The 20,435-nt window shown below is 40.8% G+C and overlaps 2 protein-coding genes across 2 annotated transcripts in view; one reads left to right on the top strand and one right to left on the bottom strand.

The window, feature by feature from the left end:
* The window catches only part of PEX3 (peroxisomal biogenesis factor 3), a 20,612-nt gene extending 10,903 nt beyond the window's left edge, over positions 1–9,709 (bottom strand). Inside the window, exons 1-3 of the mRNA XM_080584044.1 lie at positions 9,489–9,709; positions 3,111–3,242; positions 1,634–1,715 (exon numbers count right to left, since the gene is read on the bottom strand). Of these exons, the coding sequence (XP_080440170.1) occupies positions 1,634–1,715; positions 3,111–3,242; positions 9,489–9,708 (434 nt within the window). The 5' untranslated portion in view covers position 9,709. The remainder of the gene's footprint in view (positions 1–1,633; positions 1,716–3,110; positions 3,243–9,488) is intronic.
* On the top strand, positions 9,625–19,746 carry ADAT2 (adenosine deaminase tRNA specific 2). Its single transcript, XM_080584046.1, has 6 exons — positions 9,625–9,757; positions 9,849–9,953; positions 17,102–17,252; positions 17,787–17,893; positions 19,420–19,492; positions 19,605–19,746. Exons 1-6 carry the CDS (start codon positions 9,707–9,709, stop codon positions 19,643–19,645), a joined length of 528 nt encoding a protein of 175 aa, XP_080440172.1. The 5' UTR covers positions 9,625–9,706; the 3' UTR covers positions 19,646–19,746.
* The last annotated feature ends 689 nt before the right edge of the window (positions 19,747–20,435 follow it).

Raw genomic sequence — 20,435 nt, forward strand, 5'->3', positions numbered from 1 at the left:
ATGTAAAAAGGATTTAAATTTAAGAACTGAAAGGATTTTAAGATAAAGCAGTTGATTTAAGGAATAACATAAGATCTTCTCATAGATAATATAACAAAGAGACTGTATCTTCAGAGACATTAAGAAAGGTAAATCTCTACATCTACCCTTTTATATATTGACTGACACTGGAAGGGTCCGGAACCCTTTGATTCCTCTTCTGAAATCAAAGTGGAAAGAAAACAAATCTATACCTTCACGTGTAACACAAGAAAGCTCCTTGAAAGACTCTCTTTAAAGATAATTCTGAAGCCTTGTTTCATTCAACCTCTTCTTTACCCTTTCAGATCAAAAAGGGTAAGCATCTATTTAAAACTTTCTAAAGGTAAATCAAAAAAAGAAGCATTAAGACACAAACTCTAAGATAGACTCTAAATGGATGCCCACACTTACAGGATACTCATGACCTCAGCTGCATGTATTACTGCAATTCAGAAGTGTGTCACTGTACCTGTAAACTGCTCCAACTAGTCAAACAAGTTAGAGATACCAGATATATTTTGCTAAAAGAATATATGCTACAGAAAATAAACTAAGCCATTACTTGTCTTTACCAGGGAACAAGGGACTACAAGCATTTGTAGAATATTTTGCTGTACAGTTCAGAAGACAAATTTGATCATCCACAACATTTCTTGTTCATTCAGGTTAATTTTTTATTAAGTAAAGTTTTTATTTTGGCAAACATTAAATGTGCCATAGAAGCTAACTTTTTTCCAATTTCCTGTTGTTTGGGATAAATAATCCTCAATTACAGTAGCCAGTTCTTAGATCCACTATTACAAAAACATAATTTAGGCTATAACTCCTATTTTAAATATCACATTCTGTTGTATTGTTGTAAGAGATTTTTTTTTGACTGAAAAAGACAATGATAGGATAGGTAATTTATTAAATGCTGGACAGATTAAGTTAATGCTATATAAATAAGTTAGTGGGAGGTAAACTGGAAAGACAGTCTTGAGTGAGTCAGAAACCCTGTGTTAACTTCCTACATAACACTTCTACTCCTTGCTAAATGCCAAGCAGCATTTAAGGTATGCTATTATGCATTTTATGTATTTAAAAAATATGCCATTTGTTCGTGCAGTTATAATGAGAACAAAGGTGTTTTCTGACAGGGATTGATGTGTATAAAGTTATGAAATGCCCCTATTGCTTCTTATAGCTCACTTCCATTTGTAAACTCATTTTGGGTACTTTCCACTACTGTTCACATGTCTGACCTTGATGAGATTACATAAACATTTTTACAAATGCAACAACAACACAGTCAAGACGCAATTTAAGAGAAGACTAGATACTGTAAGGACTTTATCTATCCTAAGTAAACACAACAAAAACCATGGCTCCCATTGCAGCATCTTAAAGTAACAATTATTTCCAGTAATGTTTGTAGAATGCCAGCCATACCTGTCAAACTTTATCTAACATGACACACAATATTTATGTGGTAATTTCAAAATATTTTAAGTGATTCATTGGGACACAAGAACAAAATGCTTCACACTCGCTACATTATAAATACATCAATTGAAAAAAAATGATCTTGTGATCAAAACAAGTTATATTTAACACAATGAGACAGTCTTACCTATTTTTAAGAAGAGATGTGAGACTCTCAGAATTTAATTGATGCATTAAGGTATCCCTCAATGTTGGGAGCATTGACAGCACTGTTATTAAAAGAAAAAAATACAAAAAAAAAAAAACCAAAGTCTGTCAACATAAAAAAATCATAAATCCATACCCCACTCTCTCTCAATAGCTGCTACAGCGTTGGTCCTATTTGCTCAACAAGCAAAGCTGGGAGGACAAGCAACACAGGAAGTCCTGGAAGTACTCAGAAGTGCAATTACCTGCTTGCCTCTTACCATTTTGGGCACAATGATGCCATTGTGTGGCTACATAGCTTTTCTTAGTCTGTCTGCAGATATGTGCTCACATCCTGCATGTCTGCATAAACATGCCTTCAACTCTGCTGAAGAAAATCTGGTGAAAATCTACACTGCTGCATTTCTCCAAATGGGAAGAAAAATTTGACTTTTTTAATTTTTTTTTTTTTTTTTTTTTACAAGAAAACTCAAGAAAGATACATTTTAAACAAAGGAAAGCTGGTGGGATGAAGTCCTTGACTTTCAGAAGATTCAAGGTCTCATCTGCTGTTGTACAATGGAAACAGAAAACAGTAAATAAGCATGCAGGTAACATAATAAATACTATGAACAAAATATGAAAAATCTTGACAAGAATGCATGCTGCCAGACAGAATGTACTTTGCACAAAGAATGGCAAAGAAAAACTTAGTCCTTGCAGTAAAATCAATCCCAGCACTACCAAATGGAAAAGATAAAAATGAAATACAAATTGGTCAGGGTAAACAAGGGACACAGAAACCATTTGCAGCCACTTGAGAAGCCATTACAAATTTCAACAGAAGAAAATGCTGCCCAATTTGTTTTACAGAAATACAAGCCATTCAAAACTATTTGTAAGAATGACAGGGTTTATTATTATTATTATTATTATTATTTTAATTCTACCCATGTCCTCTCCACAATCTAAAGACAAATGCCAGAATAAAATCACTTTTCATTTTTGCTCCCCATATATAGTGAGGTACCTTTTAACTGTTCAAGTGTAGGGGTTTTCTGGACTGATATGCTTCTTATTTGTAAATAAAAGTTACCCACCAAGATCTCTGTGTAGCTTACTACCAGTTTACTATAATGAATACGATAATTAATTGTGCTGTAAATTCTGGGTGCTGCTTCACACCTTATACTATGTACAGTTTAGGGCAATATACCAAGGGTCTTTAACTGACAAAAATCGTAGCCTGTATGTATATTTGTATGTATTATAAATGGGGATATTCAAGCTAAGGGTTGACATGACCCCCCAAAATCTCTTCAATCCTCTGTTCTTCAGATTCAGTAAGATGACTATATTTATGTACTAGTATTTAATGAAGATTTTGAATTCTTGTTCTTCTTCATTCCTGACCCTATGTAGTATAAATCCCCAAATAATTCCACCTACTGAGAACAGTAACTATTTCCTTATCTTACCTGTCATATTGCACGTCCTCTGATTACTTTCAAAATGATACTGCCTTCGTGCTTGGGCAATGTATTCAGCTGCCTCTCGTTCTTGGATTTCTCTGATTTTCTTCTGTCCATACTTTCCCAGTAAATAGACTCCTGCAGAGAGATTTTCAGATTACAAGCTGCTTTAAAAACGTGAGCAAAGCCCCCCCTTCAGCCCTTTTCACTGGTTTTAAACCATAAGGGTGAGTGTTTTTGAGGGAGATAAGCAGGTCTCAAGCATTTTAATGGTAATTAGCAAAGGTAATAATCAGAAATAGCATTTTCAAAATGAAGTAAAATGTAAAGGGTAATGCCTTTAATCAGTATAAGAAACATTTCTAAGAGATATGTTTCTTTTTCAAACAAGGTATTTTTGGTACTACAGCAATATGAGCAACTAGGATTGAAGGGACCGAAGAAAATATAATGAAGAGAAAGGTGTAGGGTAACAGAAACAAGGAACAGAAAAGAAAATCGAACGCACAAGCCTGGAGAAGGATGAAAAGAAAGGTTTTTCTTTCAAGATATCTTTCTAAAATTAGCAGCAGAAGTTAAAGATAAAACTCAAGTCTTAAAAATCACATAAGAAAAACATTTCAGGACCAAACAGAGGAAGTGTTGGTCCGTAATTTGTACGTAGGAAGAACCTTGGCTAGCAGGGCCTGAGCGTGGCCCTCAGCGCACCGCCAGCTCCAAGGACTCCTCCGTTCCCTCTCGCCATCCTCAGGTCTTACTTCTTACCATGCCTGCTTCCTACGCTCCAGCTCCGTTCTCCTGCAACCCTTGAGGAGCTTATCACCCTACCTCACCCTCGCTATGAATCTCCACAAAGACCCACCAAAAATATTTGCTCTCCACTTCCTCCCCTCCCACCACGCATCCCTTTGAAGACTCCCCCAGCTGCTCTTCCCACACCTCTGGGGGTCTGCAGGCGTCCCCAGCCTGCCCGCAGCCCTCTTCTCATCCTTCCTCATCGCCACTTCCCTTTCTGAGCCACCCCTCGAGGTGCCGCTATGCCTTCTGTGCTTCCTATCAGCACCTTTGCCCGCTGCAGAGAGGGTGGGGAGGAAAAGAAACCAGCAGAAAACGCTGCTGTACAAGTTGGGCAATCCCCTAAATACTGACATCCCTCCACAGAGTGCCAGATCCAACTCTTTCAAGTCAATTATGCTACACAGAAGAAATCTGAGTATCAAATTGAGTCTTGTTGTCCAGCAAGCACTTTCAAAAGCCATGAACAGTTTGAAATCCACTTTTCAAGATCCAAAATCATTATCTGAATGAAGGAGACTTTTAACAGTTACTGCACCCTGGAAGTTATGGAGCTATTTTTATAACCCGATCCACAAAAACTAACACCACCGCCCCCGATTCTGAGTTCCGCTACATTTTTAGATCATTAAAACCTTTCAATATGTTCGCCAGAACTATCATCAGTATTTCAAGAGGCTTGCCAACTCTGTGCCCTAATATTTATGGTCACAAAACAAATCTGGTAATTTGTATCAGTAGTGTGCTTCCTAACAGGCAACTACAAACCAGATCGGTTCAGAACTACTGTAATCACTTTCATTTATTTTCTCAAAGCCTCAAAATAAAAAGAAGTGGAAATCAGTCCCTCCTGCCTCAACCTTTCGGCAGACTGACCACTTGTCACAAGCGGAAGATTCGCCCCATCAGACACAAACTCAATATTATGGCTCCATAGACATTAAATACAATTTTACCACTGTAAACTGTTAACCAAAATGAGACTTCAAAGCTAACAATTATTTTTCTCCAAAGAATAATCCACTCCTGCCAAGAACGTGTATCTCGGACATGACCTTCAGTGTACCGATTTTATTTTTGCTGCTTACTGAAACAGCAACGATTAGCTTTTTTTAGTATAAGCAAAGTTTTTCAAAACAATATTTTCCAATCATTTCTTTCCACCTCATTTTCCACAATGCATTCAGACATAACCGTTCATCCAAAATACAACATTCGTTTCATTTTTCTGCCCCAAATAAATCATTTACCTCCATTTTTTTTTGGCAGAAAGGTTACACAGGTTTAAAAAAAAAAATGGCTCTTGTATGTATACAGGGCCCAGGCAGTCATGAGACCACAAGAAGCAAAACAACTCAAGAGGAATCATGCGCATACCCTAGAGAGATAGGCTGGAGCAGCACCTTTATAATTAAGACTGAGACAGCTAATTGCTTAACAGTTGATTGTTAAAGCAGCGCGAGTGTTCTGCGCTACCAGCTGCTGCGTCTCACCAGGGTCCGAAGTTGCATTAGCAGCCGCCCGGGTTTAACAAGGAGTTTCCAGAAAAAAAGACACTCAGTTCAAGCGATGCAACACCAGATAGCAGCAGCTGTATTTCTCTCCTCCTGCCCAGAACGAAGAGGTAACTTTGACCCATCATTAATCGATATCGCACACTCCAGTTTCACCTTTGAGAACACAACACGTTAGAAGCTAGCCAAGGGAAAAGCTGCATCATGCACGCAGCTTAAGGAAACAAACAAACAAAAACACACAAAAAAAACCATGCATGTGAGCAGCAAACTGAGTCTGTTACTAACTGCATGGCTTGGAAGGGCTCTCCTCAGCGCCTCCGAGCAGCTGGGAGAACTTGACGCTGCACTTGGGCAATTCCAGCCCCGAGACAAGGGATGCCTGCACACAGGTCACTCTTGCCTGCACTCAGCAGCAGAGCCCCTGCGAGCTTCCTGATCGTGGGATATCTCCACGAGCTGCCAGCCTGGGAGTCTGCATGTGTGCACGTTTTGCTTTAGAACTACTGTGTGTATCTGTGTGGACATACAGTACAGTAATTCGGAAGACTAGAAAATCATGCAGACTTAGAAGTCCAGGCTGAACGCATTACATGACGGTACCATCGCTTAGAGCTGGAAGCGGGACCAGAGGAAGCCACGTCCTAAGAACTGCCATAACGTCAACATCAGCTAACGTGATGGTAAGAAACTAAACTGACATGTTGAAAATCTCTGTTAAGAACAGAGGAAACACCATTTTTTTTTTTACAATAGATAAGGTATCTCAATTTTACCTCTCAATATGGGATAGGAGGTCAGCAAAACGTATCAGCAGCAACATTTTGCTCATGTCTAATTAGCTACACAGTTGTACAGATATAACTTCTTGTAGTACCTTTCCCCTATGACCCAAACAGAACCAGGAGTTAAGAAAATTGAGCAATGATGAGACTGCACAAAGGATAATTTCTATGTAAATCTTTTTTTTCTTCTTCATGTATGAACTACACAAACAACTTTAGTCCCAGCATTTCTGAACCATGCATGGTTCGGAAAATACAAACAAGGATTATGGCAGCTGACATCGATGAATTCAGGTACAGGAACCTCAGCAAGGATCTCCAACTACATTTCACACTGAACTCAAATTGATCTACAAAGTGAAATGCGTTTACATTTGTACTGGCTGTCCTACACCACGTGAATATCTGGGGTCTACAATACCCATCTTCTGCAGAATTGACACTTTGATTCTCCTCTGAGCAGCGAACTGAGATAATTATCACTGCTGGGTAGTTTCTTCCCATCCAAACATAAGTAACGGAAGCAGCTTACAAAATCCACCGGCTCTCACATCTTCATGCCAGTGGCCTCAAACAGATGGGATCTCTCTTATATCGCGTAAATTATGACTTTCTCCCTCAGCCCCTTCCTTTCTTCACAGGTGGGATGGAAAGGTGAGCAGAAGAGTGGAACCAGTAACTGGGAGGCATCAAGTTTCAGGAAATCTCCTCCTGACCCTGTGTAACTTTTACTCTCGCTGCCGTATCTCCCTCCTCCCGTACCCCCCAAATTCAGTTCCAAGAATTTCATTATTTAGAAACGGTGCTAACACACAGAAGCCTGGATCCTTTCAGAACATCAGCAGCTCCCTAAGTTGTGATTTGTTCTTATGTTCAAGTAGACCATGCATCAACTGACATACAATCATCTCATTATGGTTAAAAATCATGTATAAAACAGGAAAGCACCAAAGCCTTATTCTGTTGGCACCACTGACTTCTACCAAAACCCATGTAACGAATGCCCTTTCACTCGTTCACAAGCCAACGCAACTGCCTTGGGCAAGCAGACAGACATCTGAACTGAAATGCTCTTTCTGCAAGCTGAAGGTTGCAACAGATGAAATTGAGTAACAACTCATTCACCACTGAAATCAGAACCATACATTTCGAACGCGCTGAACTTGCTCTTCTACAGCAGCGAGGATTTAAACAGTGAATCATTTTGTAGTATCCATTTTAACTTGCCTTCAGTGCTGGGCACTGAAATATAAACCACTTTAAATCTACCCATCCATCAAGAACAAGTGAATCTATCATGTCCTTGGAACTCAGACATGCTAACTCTCTCTTCTTTAAATAATGTTTCTGATCCCTGAACACTAGATTTTTACCCGCTGGAAGAGATTCAAGTATGTTCTTGCTAAAAGAACAAACCCCTGAAGAATGGGTTTGTCTAAGGTCTTCGCAAAGTTGAGGTCTTCTTAATCAAAGCGAAAATTACACACAGTTCAATTGCTTTTCCATCAGCCTGAGCTCTTACCTCAAGGGTTTTGCAAGAGATTTTTCTATTTATGAAGATATGAGTGTTGGGAGTCACACAAATTACGTTAACGACAAAGCCACTGATAACACGCATGGAATTTGTAAGCAAAGGTACCAACCAACTCAGATGTTTGTGGTTCTTCAGTAATGCAACACTGATAAAACATTGTACCAGTAACAATGTAGAGATTCTCCTGTGTTGTCTAATGAATAATTAAATATTCACATCAATCTCTGAATGCTTGCCAGTCAAAGACTTAAAATCATTAAGCTTGTGATGTCCCATTTTCCTTTGTTACATCCTCCTTCCCAGAAACTGCAACTACAGCTCTTAAGAAAAATACATCAGAGAGACGTAGTGTCCACTCTCTGACATTATATCAGCAGATGATTAGGCTGCTTTTCTCACATCATTCAGCCAATTCAGAATATTCTGTCTTTAAATAAAAGTAATCAGGTGAAGTTGCATTCTACCTTTCAGCTTTAATCAATGTTTTGTGAAGAATCAGTTGTGGATTCTGGGGTTCTCATTCCTTAGCAGTGCCGTGACATAACTCGAGTTAGATTAAGGTCTGATCCATAACTAACACACAGATGGCCAAAGCACACGTGATTCAGCTGCAAAACAAGTGTAGTGTAGCATTCTGCAGTAAATCCCTCCATCTCCCCAGCTGCCTTAAAACATTATGGTGCAAGTTGCAGCTGATGGCAGCTCACGATGTTCTCCTGCTCGTGGTTGCTCCAATTTACCACAGAGTCCCAAATTTTTATCTTTTCAGTGTACTTCACACAGTCAATAGCATGTCAGTGAGAGTTGTACCAAACTGTACCTCAACAGCATCCACCGTAAGCAAAAAACTGCAAGTTCAGTGACACTAGAATGGTTCCCGGGCTGACAGAAGGCCACTTATGTGTGATGAATTTAGGATTTCTGGCTATCAGGACTACTGAGAGCCATCAGCCCCATGATATCTGCTTGCCCACCCAGACACTGTTCCACGTTGGCTAGCTGAAACCAGGCCAACTTGTGCTTTTACTAGGCCCATTTGCCCACCTGGCACTCCCACACGGGCAGTGAAGGGGGGGGCACAGTCTTCAGCTTGTCACGTTAAAGTAAATCAGCTCAGCTTGCCATGGTGGGCTGTAAGCGGGCTCAGAAGCTGGTAACCATGACTTTCTGCTGTACTTGTAGAGCCAGAAAACCTGCAGGAGAAGGGGTAAAGGGGCTCGACAGCTGCTTTCAGTAACCGCTGCCTAACTTATTGCTGAAGGAGTTCACGCTGAGAGGCTGCGGAGGCCACAACAGCCGAGGGGAGTCAGAATTACATCCAGTCACCTCCACAAGAGCCCTCACCTGAATCAAAAGCTGAGAGCCAAGATGTGCTGCAGAAATACTTCAGCCCCCGATATTTAACCCCCTGGGCGTGCTCCGGGGGGTATAAGCAAGCCAAGCCTTCCTCGGCAGCTCAGTAACACTTAAACCCGTGCCACCTGCAGGGAACGCACGCGGAGGTGACGCCTGGGCAGGCAGAGCCGCGGCTGCACCTCGTGAGAAGCGCCCAGTCTCGGGAGACCCCCCCTTTACCAGACGCTTACACGGCACAGGGACGGACCCGAGGCGCCGCTCCAAACCCGGTCCCGGCTACCAATAACCCCGTGCCGGCCGGGAGGGCTCCGAGGGGCCCGGAGCCAGCCAGCAGCGGGACCCGAGGGGGTTTTTTCCTTCCTCCCCCCCGCGCGGGACGAGCCCCTCCCCGGCCGCTCACCGCCGAGGAAGGTGCCGAGGACGAGGCATTTCTTCTTGTGCCGCTTGAGGAAACTCCAGAGGGAGCGGAGCATCCTGCCCGCCCGGCTCGGCTCAGCACGGCCTCCCCTCGCCTCCCCGCGGCGGCGGAAGGGGAGGTGGCGGCGGCGGCCCCGGCTCCGCCCGCGGTGCCTCGCCGGGCGTCCCCCGGAAACGGCGCCGCGCTCCGCCGGGGCCGCCATGGAGGACGAGGCGACGCGGCTCGGCTTCATGGAGCGGGCCCTCCAAGTGGTCGGTGCGGGGGGCGGCCGGGCGGGCTCCGCGTGCTCCCCCCCCCCCCGCCGCCTCCCGGCTCATCCCGGCCGCGTGTGTCCCCCCGCAGGCCCGAGGAGCGCTGGAGGTCGGGGAGGTGCCCGTGGGCTGCCTGCTGGTGTACGAGGGCCGGGTGCTGGGGGAAGGCAGGAACGAGGTGAACGAGACCAAGAACGTGAGTGGGGGGGGAGCGGGGAGCGGGGGGGTCTCGGCCCCGCGTCCCGGGGAGGCTGGGGAGGGTCGGGGGGAGGAGGCTGCGAGGCCGTCCCGGCGGCACGCTGCCCCCAGCGGGGCCGGGAGAGGTGGGTGTTACCGGCAGGCTGGCACCGAGCCGGCGTCTGGGATGGAAAGGCCCCCGGGATCGTCACGGCCACCCGCCAGCCCGACCTGCCGCGGCCCGTCGCTAAACGGCCTCCCTGCCTGCCCGTCCGGGGACCCGAGGACTCCTGCTCCACTGCCTCTCCGCAAAGAAGGGCTTCCCAATTTCGGATTGTGCTATAAGCTTTTTGAAAGGTCATGACATGTAAACTGAAAATCCAGCTCTCTTGCTTTTCTAGGAAAACTCCCGTACAAACAGAGGAATCGTTTTGGAAGGGGAAAGGAGAAGACAAGGAGCTGGGAAGTTGTGCGCGGTTGCAGAGTGCATAGGCTAACAAAACCTGATGTTTGATTTCCACTCTTCTTCCTTTCACAAAAGTATTACCTTTAGATTTTTAGACCTGATGCTTGCAGTTTTAGCTATAAAGTTAGATCTTATGCATGCTGAGAGACACGTTAAAGTCAGTGAAGATTTTTTGTAGCTGTGTAAATGGATCTGATTGCAGGATCTGGCTGAAATTTATATTCAGTGTCTCTATTCTCAAAATGTGATAAAAGGTGCAAATAAGTCTCGTAGGTTCAAAAATATACCAGTAAAGATGAACTATTATACTAATTTATGTTATAAGACATTCATAACGTATTAAAATATTTTTTTAACAACTCAAGAAAGTTAGGTGGCATAGAAGATAGGTATTTCAAATTCTGTCTGTGTAAACACCATAGGAAAGCAGATACTTTTTGGGAAAATTGTGCTAGAGTTAATTGCTGCATACAAATCATATGATGGTAAATGAGCAGAACATAACTGGTGAGACTAATAACAAAATCATAATCAATTTAAAATATTAGGGAAGTTTTCTGCCTTTTTTTTATATTAGCATCAGGTTTGCTTGAATGTACGTACATAAATCCAAGTGGCCTGATTTCAAAAATTCCAGCTGCATTTTGGAAACAGTAAGCTGTTAGTATCTTAGCTGTTAGTATCTTTGAAAGCCAAGTCAGTTTTAAGTTTCTGTTTAGCTCAAGTTGCAATTCTTTTGTCACTTAATTTTCATAAATGTTTACATTATAGTGACAGGAAACGCTGGATGTGCTCGTTGCATCCAAATTTCCGATCATGCAGTTAGTTGCTCCATACACTGTGAAAGAAATTGTGAGCTCCAGAGAGGCACTTACTATGAAATGTGGATGTGGGAAAGTGTTTTCAGTTTTCTCTTAAGGACTTCTGGCATTGTTTAGGAAAAATCCTGGAGAGGAAGGGAAAAAAAACAAACAACTCTGGAACCACTGAGGCAGTTCCAGCAGACATCATAAATTTGTCAAGTTCCACTTTAAATCTAATTTTTTGCCTCATCTCATATTGGAGGACTTCTCCAGAACATCATTCCTTAGATGGCTAGAAAACATCTGATTTCCAGTTTAAACTTTTTAAGATCCATTTATATCTGTTCTCCCGCCAGCATCGTCCTGTGTTTTACATAGCTTGGATGTATTTAAAGTCATAACCCTTCTCAGCTTTTGTTTTTCCCAAGGCTCTCAGAAGGCAAGCTCTCTTTTTGTGTTCATTCTAATTCTTCTGTACATCCATGCCAGTTTTGATTCACCTTTCTTGAATTCAGTTAACCAGAACTGTGTGTTTTATGCCAGATGGACTTTCTCTTGGGCCTCGTTTGATAGCAGTAATACTTCCACTCTCCCTGGAAGTAAGTCTGCCTCTCTTTTTTGGAGCTGCCTTTGTCGTTAGTGCCATTTTGTTATACTTAGTGTATTGTTTTCTCCCCACTCCTGCCTTTTAGGACCATCCATTTCTTGAGTGATTCTCTGACACTCTCTTCTGATGACGTCTTCATCACATGTTGCTAGCTGTTTTATCTAGGTCTTTCTCCAGTTAATGCCAATGGCCCAGATGAAAATGTTTATAATCAAAGTGTTTATATCAAAATAATCTTTGAGCATCATTGCTGATAAGTTCCCTCTAGGCAAATATTTCCCCTCTCAGTGCAACTTCTCTTCTTTGCTTGCCCACCTTAGATTTTCTGTACTGTGCTGTTTTCCCCAGACTGACAATACTTATTTACGTTGTGCTATGCCAGATACTTTTTTGAAGCCCAGAGAGTAGGGATTGATATTTCTTTTGCCTAGAAAAATACATTTGTCAGAGAAAGTTACTGGTTTAATTTAGTGCCAACTCCTGGATGCAAATCCACATTGTATTTTATTTTGTTTCCCTTTTACAGACTAGTCCTTATATTACGCTCAAAGTTTGTTGCGTTGGTTGTTCTGCTCTTGAGACCAGCCTGGATCTGTAGTTGTCAGAATTGTTTGTCCTTCCTGTTTTTTGTTGCAGTGACTCTGCTCTGACAGGTTTCAGTGGTGCGATACTCTTCCCTTGATGTATTAAAAGCATAGCTATGGGACTGGCAGCCATTTGCACAAGTTCTTTGGTATTTCTGTGATGGATATGATCTGTCAACTTGGTTTTTGCCCCTATTCTGTGCCTCAGGTATTTTCAGCGTTCTAATGTCTCAGTTCTGTATCTCACATACTGTAATTTCTATACTCTTATTCTGCCTTTCCACCCCATTCTCAGTGTCATCTTTACTGAAGAGCCAAAATATTAATTTTGTTTTGGTGTTGTATTTGAGTCTCACGCCAAAGTCACTATAGTAGCTCTAACCTTTTCACACGTTTCGTCTCAAGACATTTTTACTATTTACATAATTTATATTACGTGGTCGACTTTTGGTGATTCTTACTTTAGTCTTTGCTTGCTGACATCCAAAATGTAGATTCATGATGGCATTCTTCATCCCTAGAAAACTTTTTTCCACGTTTGAAAAAAGTCATTTATCCACTTAGGTCTGCAGTCCTTCCCTACAGCTTTGCCCTTGCTCAGAAGTCAAATAACCACTAAGCTTTGTGTCAGATAATCTTCCTGTCTTCTTCTGTAAGTCCCTGCATCCTCTGATGTAACTGGCTGGCGTTAGGTGCAGGTAGTATCTCCTTTACTCCTTCATCCAGTTCCTAAACTGCTTGTTTTGTCAAAAAGGTGTAGTTGCTGAAAGCTTTCAGATTTTTTCAGTCTGTTTCTTGTCACCTTGCATACTTTTTCTGCCCTGCGTGTCCACAACAGAACACACTAACATTAGAGATACTACTTCTTACTCTGTGGGAGTAATTTTCAAAATCACTGATCATCATCATACTCTCCTGGAAAAAGTTGATATTGGAAGACGGGAGTTTACATACAGTTCTGTTTTTTATTTATTTATTTATTTATTTTTTAGGAGCATGGCTGTGGCGTCAGCACTTCAAAATAGTTAGGCATGTCACTGCTTGTATTCACTGGGCAATAGTGCAACGAATGTCTGTGTAAGACGCTCGTTCTCAACAGCCTGGCGATAGTTCTCGAGCTCGCGCCAGTTCTGTGTTCCCTCTGGCAGCTCCCACATTTGTTTGCTTGTTCGCAGTCTTGCCTCAGACCAACCTTAAAATTTTCTTCCTTATAATGTATGTGACCCCTCCCAACTAGAGCTTTTTTTGTCTTTTGGCATCTTTATTTCCATGTATGTTGCAATCGTATGTTTCTCACTGAAATGTTCTTTCTTCTAGGTCATTTGTTGATACATGCAGGCTTCTCATCTTTGTTATCTCCTCTTGGGTCATTGTAGCATATGTCTTTGCCCACAGCATCTTGCATGTACAGTACATGATAATTGGAAATTAAGTATTGTTTGCACTCAAATTACTAATGAAGCCGCAGGACAATATAGAAATTGGAGCTTTGGCCCCCTTTGTTCTCACTTGTTAATGCTTGTCTGAGTTTCAGAAGGTGCTGATGATGTCTTTATTTGTCTGTAAAGACATTTGTACAGTTTGGGGTACTATTTTAATAGTGTCAAGGCTTTCTCCCTGGTGACATCAACTTCTCATTCCTCCTTGGAACACCATTCACCACTCTCTAACAGTTTTCTTTTCCCCTTTCTACTTTTACCTGCTTTTGTCGTTTTGGCTTTACAGTAACATAAAAGACTAGGGCAAATTAAAAAATCATAGGGCTTACAGAACACACTGAACTGAGTCAGTGACTCAAGATGAAAATCATCTTTTTTCATATGTTATTTTACACACAGCATGTCAGTAAAAAATGAGTATCTGGACACAGCTCAATATAAATTAAAACCTTAAGGCAGACCTAGAAGGCCATTTTTTTCCCCCCGTGTCTTGTCTTTAGGAGTGACCTTTAGCAGATGCTTAGGGAAGAAGCTCAAGAAACAAGAAAAGACTAGTGTACAGTCTTCCCTTGCATAGCCTTTCCACTTTTGGAAGTGAATAGCTTCAGGACTTCCAGAACCCAAGACTGTCTGGATCATTGCTTCTGATAGCTGTCTGTGCACATATCCTCCATGAATTTGTCTAAACCTTTTTTGAACTCTTTTATGTTGTTGGCTTCCATGGCATCCTGTGGGAATGAGTTCCTCAATTTAATTACAAGCTTTGTGAAGGAGTACTTCCTTCTGTTTGTTTTAAATTTGCTGCCTGCTAATTTCATTGGGTCCCCACTTGTTAGGGGAATTAATAGATCAAAATTTACTGTGTTTTTCCACATTTTTCATTATTTTTATAAACCTCTGCCATAGTTGTCTTTACTTGGAAAACTAATGGTATCATCTAGTGATTTAAGAGACATAGTCTCTTTAGTCTCTGTACGGAGACTGTTCTGTAACTTTGACCACCTTTTTTTTCCACCCTGTGGCAAATGTGTTCTGGCGCTGCCATAACTTGATGAGGTGAGGACAGCAGAACAGTATGCGTCACTGAAGTTGTGGCTGCACTGGGAACTAGTAGTGTTTTGTTATAGTAGTGTAATAATCTTTTCTGTGTCTCTCTTTTCTGTTACCACAGAAGCTGGTATGACTTACACCGACTGCGTGGCTCTTCTTAACTTTTGCTCCCGAGATCAGCAGAGGCCTAAAAGCCACTTTGTTTACTCACTATACAAAGCAGTGTTGTAGGCTGGAGTCATGTTGTGCTCTGGTAACAAGGGCTGATTGCTTGTATTTTTTTAATTCATGCTCAGGAGTTGAAAAGCTACCATGATGTTTATGTCTCTGATTTGAGGGGCACAAAATTAGAATAGCCTCAACTTACACTTTGAGTTACAGGAGCTGTAGTAGTTCTGAGGGATCATTCTGCAGGAGGGCATTGCATTTAGTATCTCCATAATGTGTCTTCACTGAGACTTCAGCTGATATGATCTATTTATTCAACAAGGGAACCTTCACGACACCATTTCACTAGTAGGTCTGGAGGAATCATGTCTGCATATTGATTCAGATCCATGTTTTTATTCCTAGTGGGCTCATTACTATGTTAGCTGAAATTACAAGTGCATGCCTGGAATAAATTTCTTGCCTGCTTACCAGGCTTTGGTTTGTGTCTCGGAGACAGCAAACTCTTCCTTTCAGCTGAAGCTATACTGAAAAGATGCACTCAAAGAGCATACCTAATGCTCTCCAGCTGTTGATGGGAATATACTCCATGCGACTAAACTGGAGCTAGTCCAGTGTGAACTCCCTTGAATTGGTGTCAAGTCCTCAGCACTGTTCTGCTCTGTGGACATGCTCCTGTTGTTAATGTAGGCACAGGCAACGTAGATCTCTGTAGGAGTTTTAAAACATTTTTAGACAATATTAAACTTGCCACTAACTTATTTATACATGAGTCCTTTGCCATATAGTGTACAGCAACTTGCAGTTATCACCATTTATCTTTGCAGTACTGAAACTAACCCAAATTCATGTATTGAGAGCAAGTTATCTAAGATCACACAAAGGCATATGTAGCAGAAGTAGAATTTGTATTGCTGAAGTCTTAATCTAGCTCCTGGATCAGAAACATCCCTTTTCCCAAGAAGATTAAAAAGAAGGAAAATACAGTCTCAATTCAAATACGTATCAGGCTCTGTAACCGGAGACTCCTTTCATAGCTAGTACTTTGTCATGTTTTTACTGTAACATTTGATCGGAAAAACACGCTGCTGCGGCCATTACGGAGCAATACTGGGAGAATACAGATTGTTCTGGAGCTCTCTGCAATTAAATTCAGCACGTCTATTGTGTTCACATTTTTGTGCCATACCTATTGCTGTGACCTCTGTGCTACTTACCATTCAGTCATCTTGGATTGAAAAAAGAGAAATCAATATTCTTGTAATCAGGCATGTGCTGCAGTCCCTGCCTATTAGGTGAGAGACTTGCTGTGTATGTATGTATTCCTGACCAGTATTAAACCTCATGCAAACTGAAAGTGCTGTGCCTACATAGTAGGCCAGTCAGTTCCAGAAATGCACTGAAATTATTAAGTAGTCACAATATATTCAGTTCTGTGCAGGCATACTAAAATTGTCAGAGGGAAAGGTACCAGCTAAGAGCAGTTTCTTACTATTGCCAGAGAAATTCACCCGACCTGCATTCTTGGTCTTGGAAGCAAGCTGTGGGCTGGATGAGTTGTTCTAGTGGGCTTTGTGTGTCCCGTGATCTGCAAATAGAGCTTTTCTTATGCTGGCTTGACAGGGAGGAGAATTTCCAAGCAGACTCCTCTGTCTATAAACAGGTAGAAGAAAGAACAGGTGTGTGCTTCTGGATCTTGATGTGCTGCATATGAGATTGAAGTTGAATGTATTCTTACTTGGGTTACGTATTTCTTCTGCAGTTTGGGCTGCACAGAATTGAAAATGTTTTCTCATAAAATCTCTTCTGCAACTTGACAAGCAAAATGGTGTGCTAACATGGGACTTCTCAAGAAAGCCTTATGTTACTTTTTCAACAGAAGTGAAAGTAATTGCACTACTAATAAACCAGACATCAGGCTATTGTGCCTTTGACTTGAACGAATAATTTTATGACACTGTATTCTATTTCCATTGTGTCTGTATAAGTGAGAAGTTTAAAGTGTGAATCAATACAAACTTTTAAGAAAATGTTTATTTTTATCTCCTAGGCTACTCGACATGCAGAAATGGTGGCAATTGATCAGGTCCTGGACTGGTGCCGGCAAAACAATAAAAATCACGAGGAAGTGTTTTCAAACTCAGTACTGTACGTAACCGTAGAGCCGTGCATCATGTGTGCGGCTGCTGTGCGCTTGATGAGTATCCTTTAATGGTTTTCATGCTGGGAAACCACACGTCCAAATATTAGTTGTTTGTTAGCGAGCCTACAGAGAGGGGCTGGACACTGTCAGGCAAAGCCAACAGGGTTACCATCTTATTGCTTGAGAGTCTGTGCCATCCTCCATTTACTGCATGGTAAGTAACGAGAGATTCAAGAACAAAAGAGGAATGGCGCAGTTACGACAAACAATGATTTCTCTTAGGGATATAAAAATACACTTTAGAAATAATTGCTATTACATAAAATCAGCTAGTCTCAGTTCAGTGTTCAGTTCTGAACAGTGTAAGAGGTAGTAAAACGGCTTTGTATGTCTCTGTTTTGGGATTCATGCTTCTGAGGAATGTCGTGCATCTTAGATTATTCAGAAATAAGTTTTGATTTTAGGAGGGAGGAATTACAGTGCAGACTAATGTAGTTTGAAAAGCACAAGCACATTTTAGTGAAATTTAATGACTAATCAGGCTACTTTACTTCCTGCTTGGTTTTCACTTAATACCTTAACTCATTCACATAAATTCCACGGGTCATATATGGCTGTCAAAATGAGCGATTTGGAGGCTGTGGCTCAGTTTTGAGCATCTCATCTGATGATATGGTAGACACAGGAGAACCATTTGAAGTAAGCTATAAAATGTTTTCCTTTGTTTAGAGCTAGGGTACTATGCCTAGCTTAGGGTACTATGCTTTGAGAATGTTATGGAGCAGTTTAAGGGGTTCCAGATGAAAGATGATCAGATGTCCAGTAAACTTGACTTAACAAGAAAACTGTAAGTCCTTAAAGAAAAGAAAATTGAGGGAAAGCCTGGTAATCATAAATTATTTAAAAGGATGCATCAAAGAAGAGAGCAAAGAATTATACTCATGGTACAAGGTAAAGAATAAGTGTATCTAAAAGATGGGCAGTACTCAGAACAGTAACAGCTGCAGGAGGAGACAAGGGAAAAATTGTTTTAAGCTGTAGAATATATAAACATATAATCAATAAAGATCAGGTAGCAGCAACTTACTAGTTTGTTCTTTTTAGCTGAACCACTGGAAGTGATTGCATTCATGCTCCTGGTCTATTCATACATGAGGTGAAATGCATTACCTTAGATTGACTTCATATAGTTCAAATCCCAAAACAAATATGGACTGCAAAAGTGGCAGAGGTTTAGGTATCAGGAGATTTTTCTGAACCGTAAGGATAATGAAGCATTGGAACAGAGTGGGGAGAAAGAGACATCTTTGTCCTTTAAGATTAGAGTTCTTAGAATTTTTTTCTGCACTTAACATTTATGATTTAATGAATGTAAAAGGTAGTACATTTCAGCATTGTAAATAAACACTAAAGGCTCTAGGTTCAGAAAGAATTTAAGTCAGCAAGACAATACCATTTAGCAGTCTACTGTTAACATATTAAGTAAGCATCTTTCTGTCAGGGTGTTTGTGAGACTATCATCTGAATTAATTTGTATTGTCCATACTGCAGGAGTGTTCATTTGCTAACATTGGCATGTGGTATTTAATTTTTCTGTATGTTCAGAGGAAAGAAAGGAGAAGATTCATGATCCTGCAGATCCTTCATTTGTTTCTTTAGGCAGCTGCAATGGGATGCATAGGTGTAATGAATTCCTTTCTATTGTGGATGGGGATTTCCTTTAGTGTTAGTGACATTTAAATGCTTTGTTATTAATGTTCATAGATGGGAAAAATATTTTGGAAGGACCAAAAAGGTCTAAGAGGTGACTATTAGGAATAAAAAATTGTGTGTGAAAGAATGTTTTCTGGTAATTTCTATAAATACCCAAATATACATCTCTTACATTTCCAAGTGCTTGCCAAGTATATGGTGTAAGTTGAAAATGCATGAAAGTAACTTAAGTAAAACTTTTATGCACTAATTTTTAAGAGAGTTTTACCTAACTTTTAAGTTACTAGGGAAATGGCTTATTCTACTGAGTCTTGACATTGTATTTTTAAAATATATTAGGTATTCAGCCTGGAAAGATGATTTTCTGACCCCCAAATAGTTAAAGGCACGTGTTAAGTTAGCGGAATAGGCAGTACAGTTGTTTACAATTACTCTATACTTAAGGCATTATTTTGAAGCATGGACTATGTTATTTTCAGATGCACTCATAAACATTATTCTAATTTGAACAGTGCATTTCTGGCTATTATGCCAAAGAAGCAGTGGAACTGTTAAAAGCTTTCTACAGACAAGAAAATCCTAATGGTAGGTTTCACGTTAATGGATCTGTTTTGTTCCCAACTTAAAGCAATGCTGGCACTCGTATTTTGCAATTCACTTCTGATGTTTCTTCTCCCTTTCTGTTTCTTCATGGCAGCACCAAAATCAAAAGTACGGAAAAAAGACCGTCGTAAGTAGGCCTACGCTGATGTGAAACAGAAGTTTACAAAAACATTGTGTGTGAAGGTTTCTTCAGCATCCTTCTTGTATGGTCAAATTAAACTATGTTAAATATGTTCTATGTGGTGTTTTTACTAATGAGATACTACCTGTTCCTGCGTCTCTGCCTATGTCTGTGATTTCTTGTTATTATATATTACCAAGCAGAAGAGTAAGTGACTCTTCTTGGGTGAGGAGAAGATTTATGGTTCCAGTTGAGATGTTTACAGCCAGATGGACCCACTAAAATGAAGCCATTCTGTACAGCACATTCTAGGATATTTTTTTCTGCCTGGAGAAGCATCTTGCATTTCAATAGCAAATGTTTGCTTAGGCAAGTACGTATATCTCTTGGAAGGTTACATTTGTGAGGCCTTCACAGTCCTGGTGCATATGTTTAATCAAAAGACTATAAGGCACTGTATGTTCCTTGAAGATTTGAGATAAGACTGTTGTAACAGTTCTTCATTGTTTTTTACACCCCCTCTAGCGTACACCAAAATTTCAAACAAGTTCTAAAAGTCATATAGATATCTAGACATGGATATATGCAAAACAGCACATTCCAATTTGCATATGCTATTGATAATAAGCATAAACAGACATCACTTGGCTTTTCATACAGCAACATTTTCATACAAAGTTATGGAGAATGTGAAATCTCATCAGACTATCCAGTCCTCTCATGAATATTAGCACAAGAAATGCTTTATCATTAAGAATCTGCTAAGAGTTATTCTCAGCTACTACGTTATACTAATTAAAATGG

Source organism: Anser brachyrhynchus (genome assembly GCF_964034855.1).
Source record: "Anser brachyrhynchus genome assembly, chromosome: 3".
Lineage (NCBI taxonomy): Eukaryota > Metazoa > Chordata > Aves > Anseriformes > Anatidae > Anser > Anser brachyrhynchus.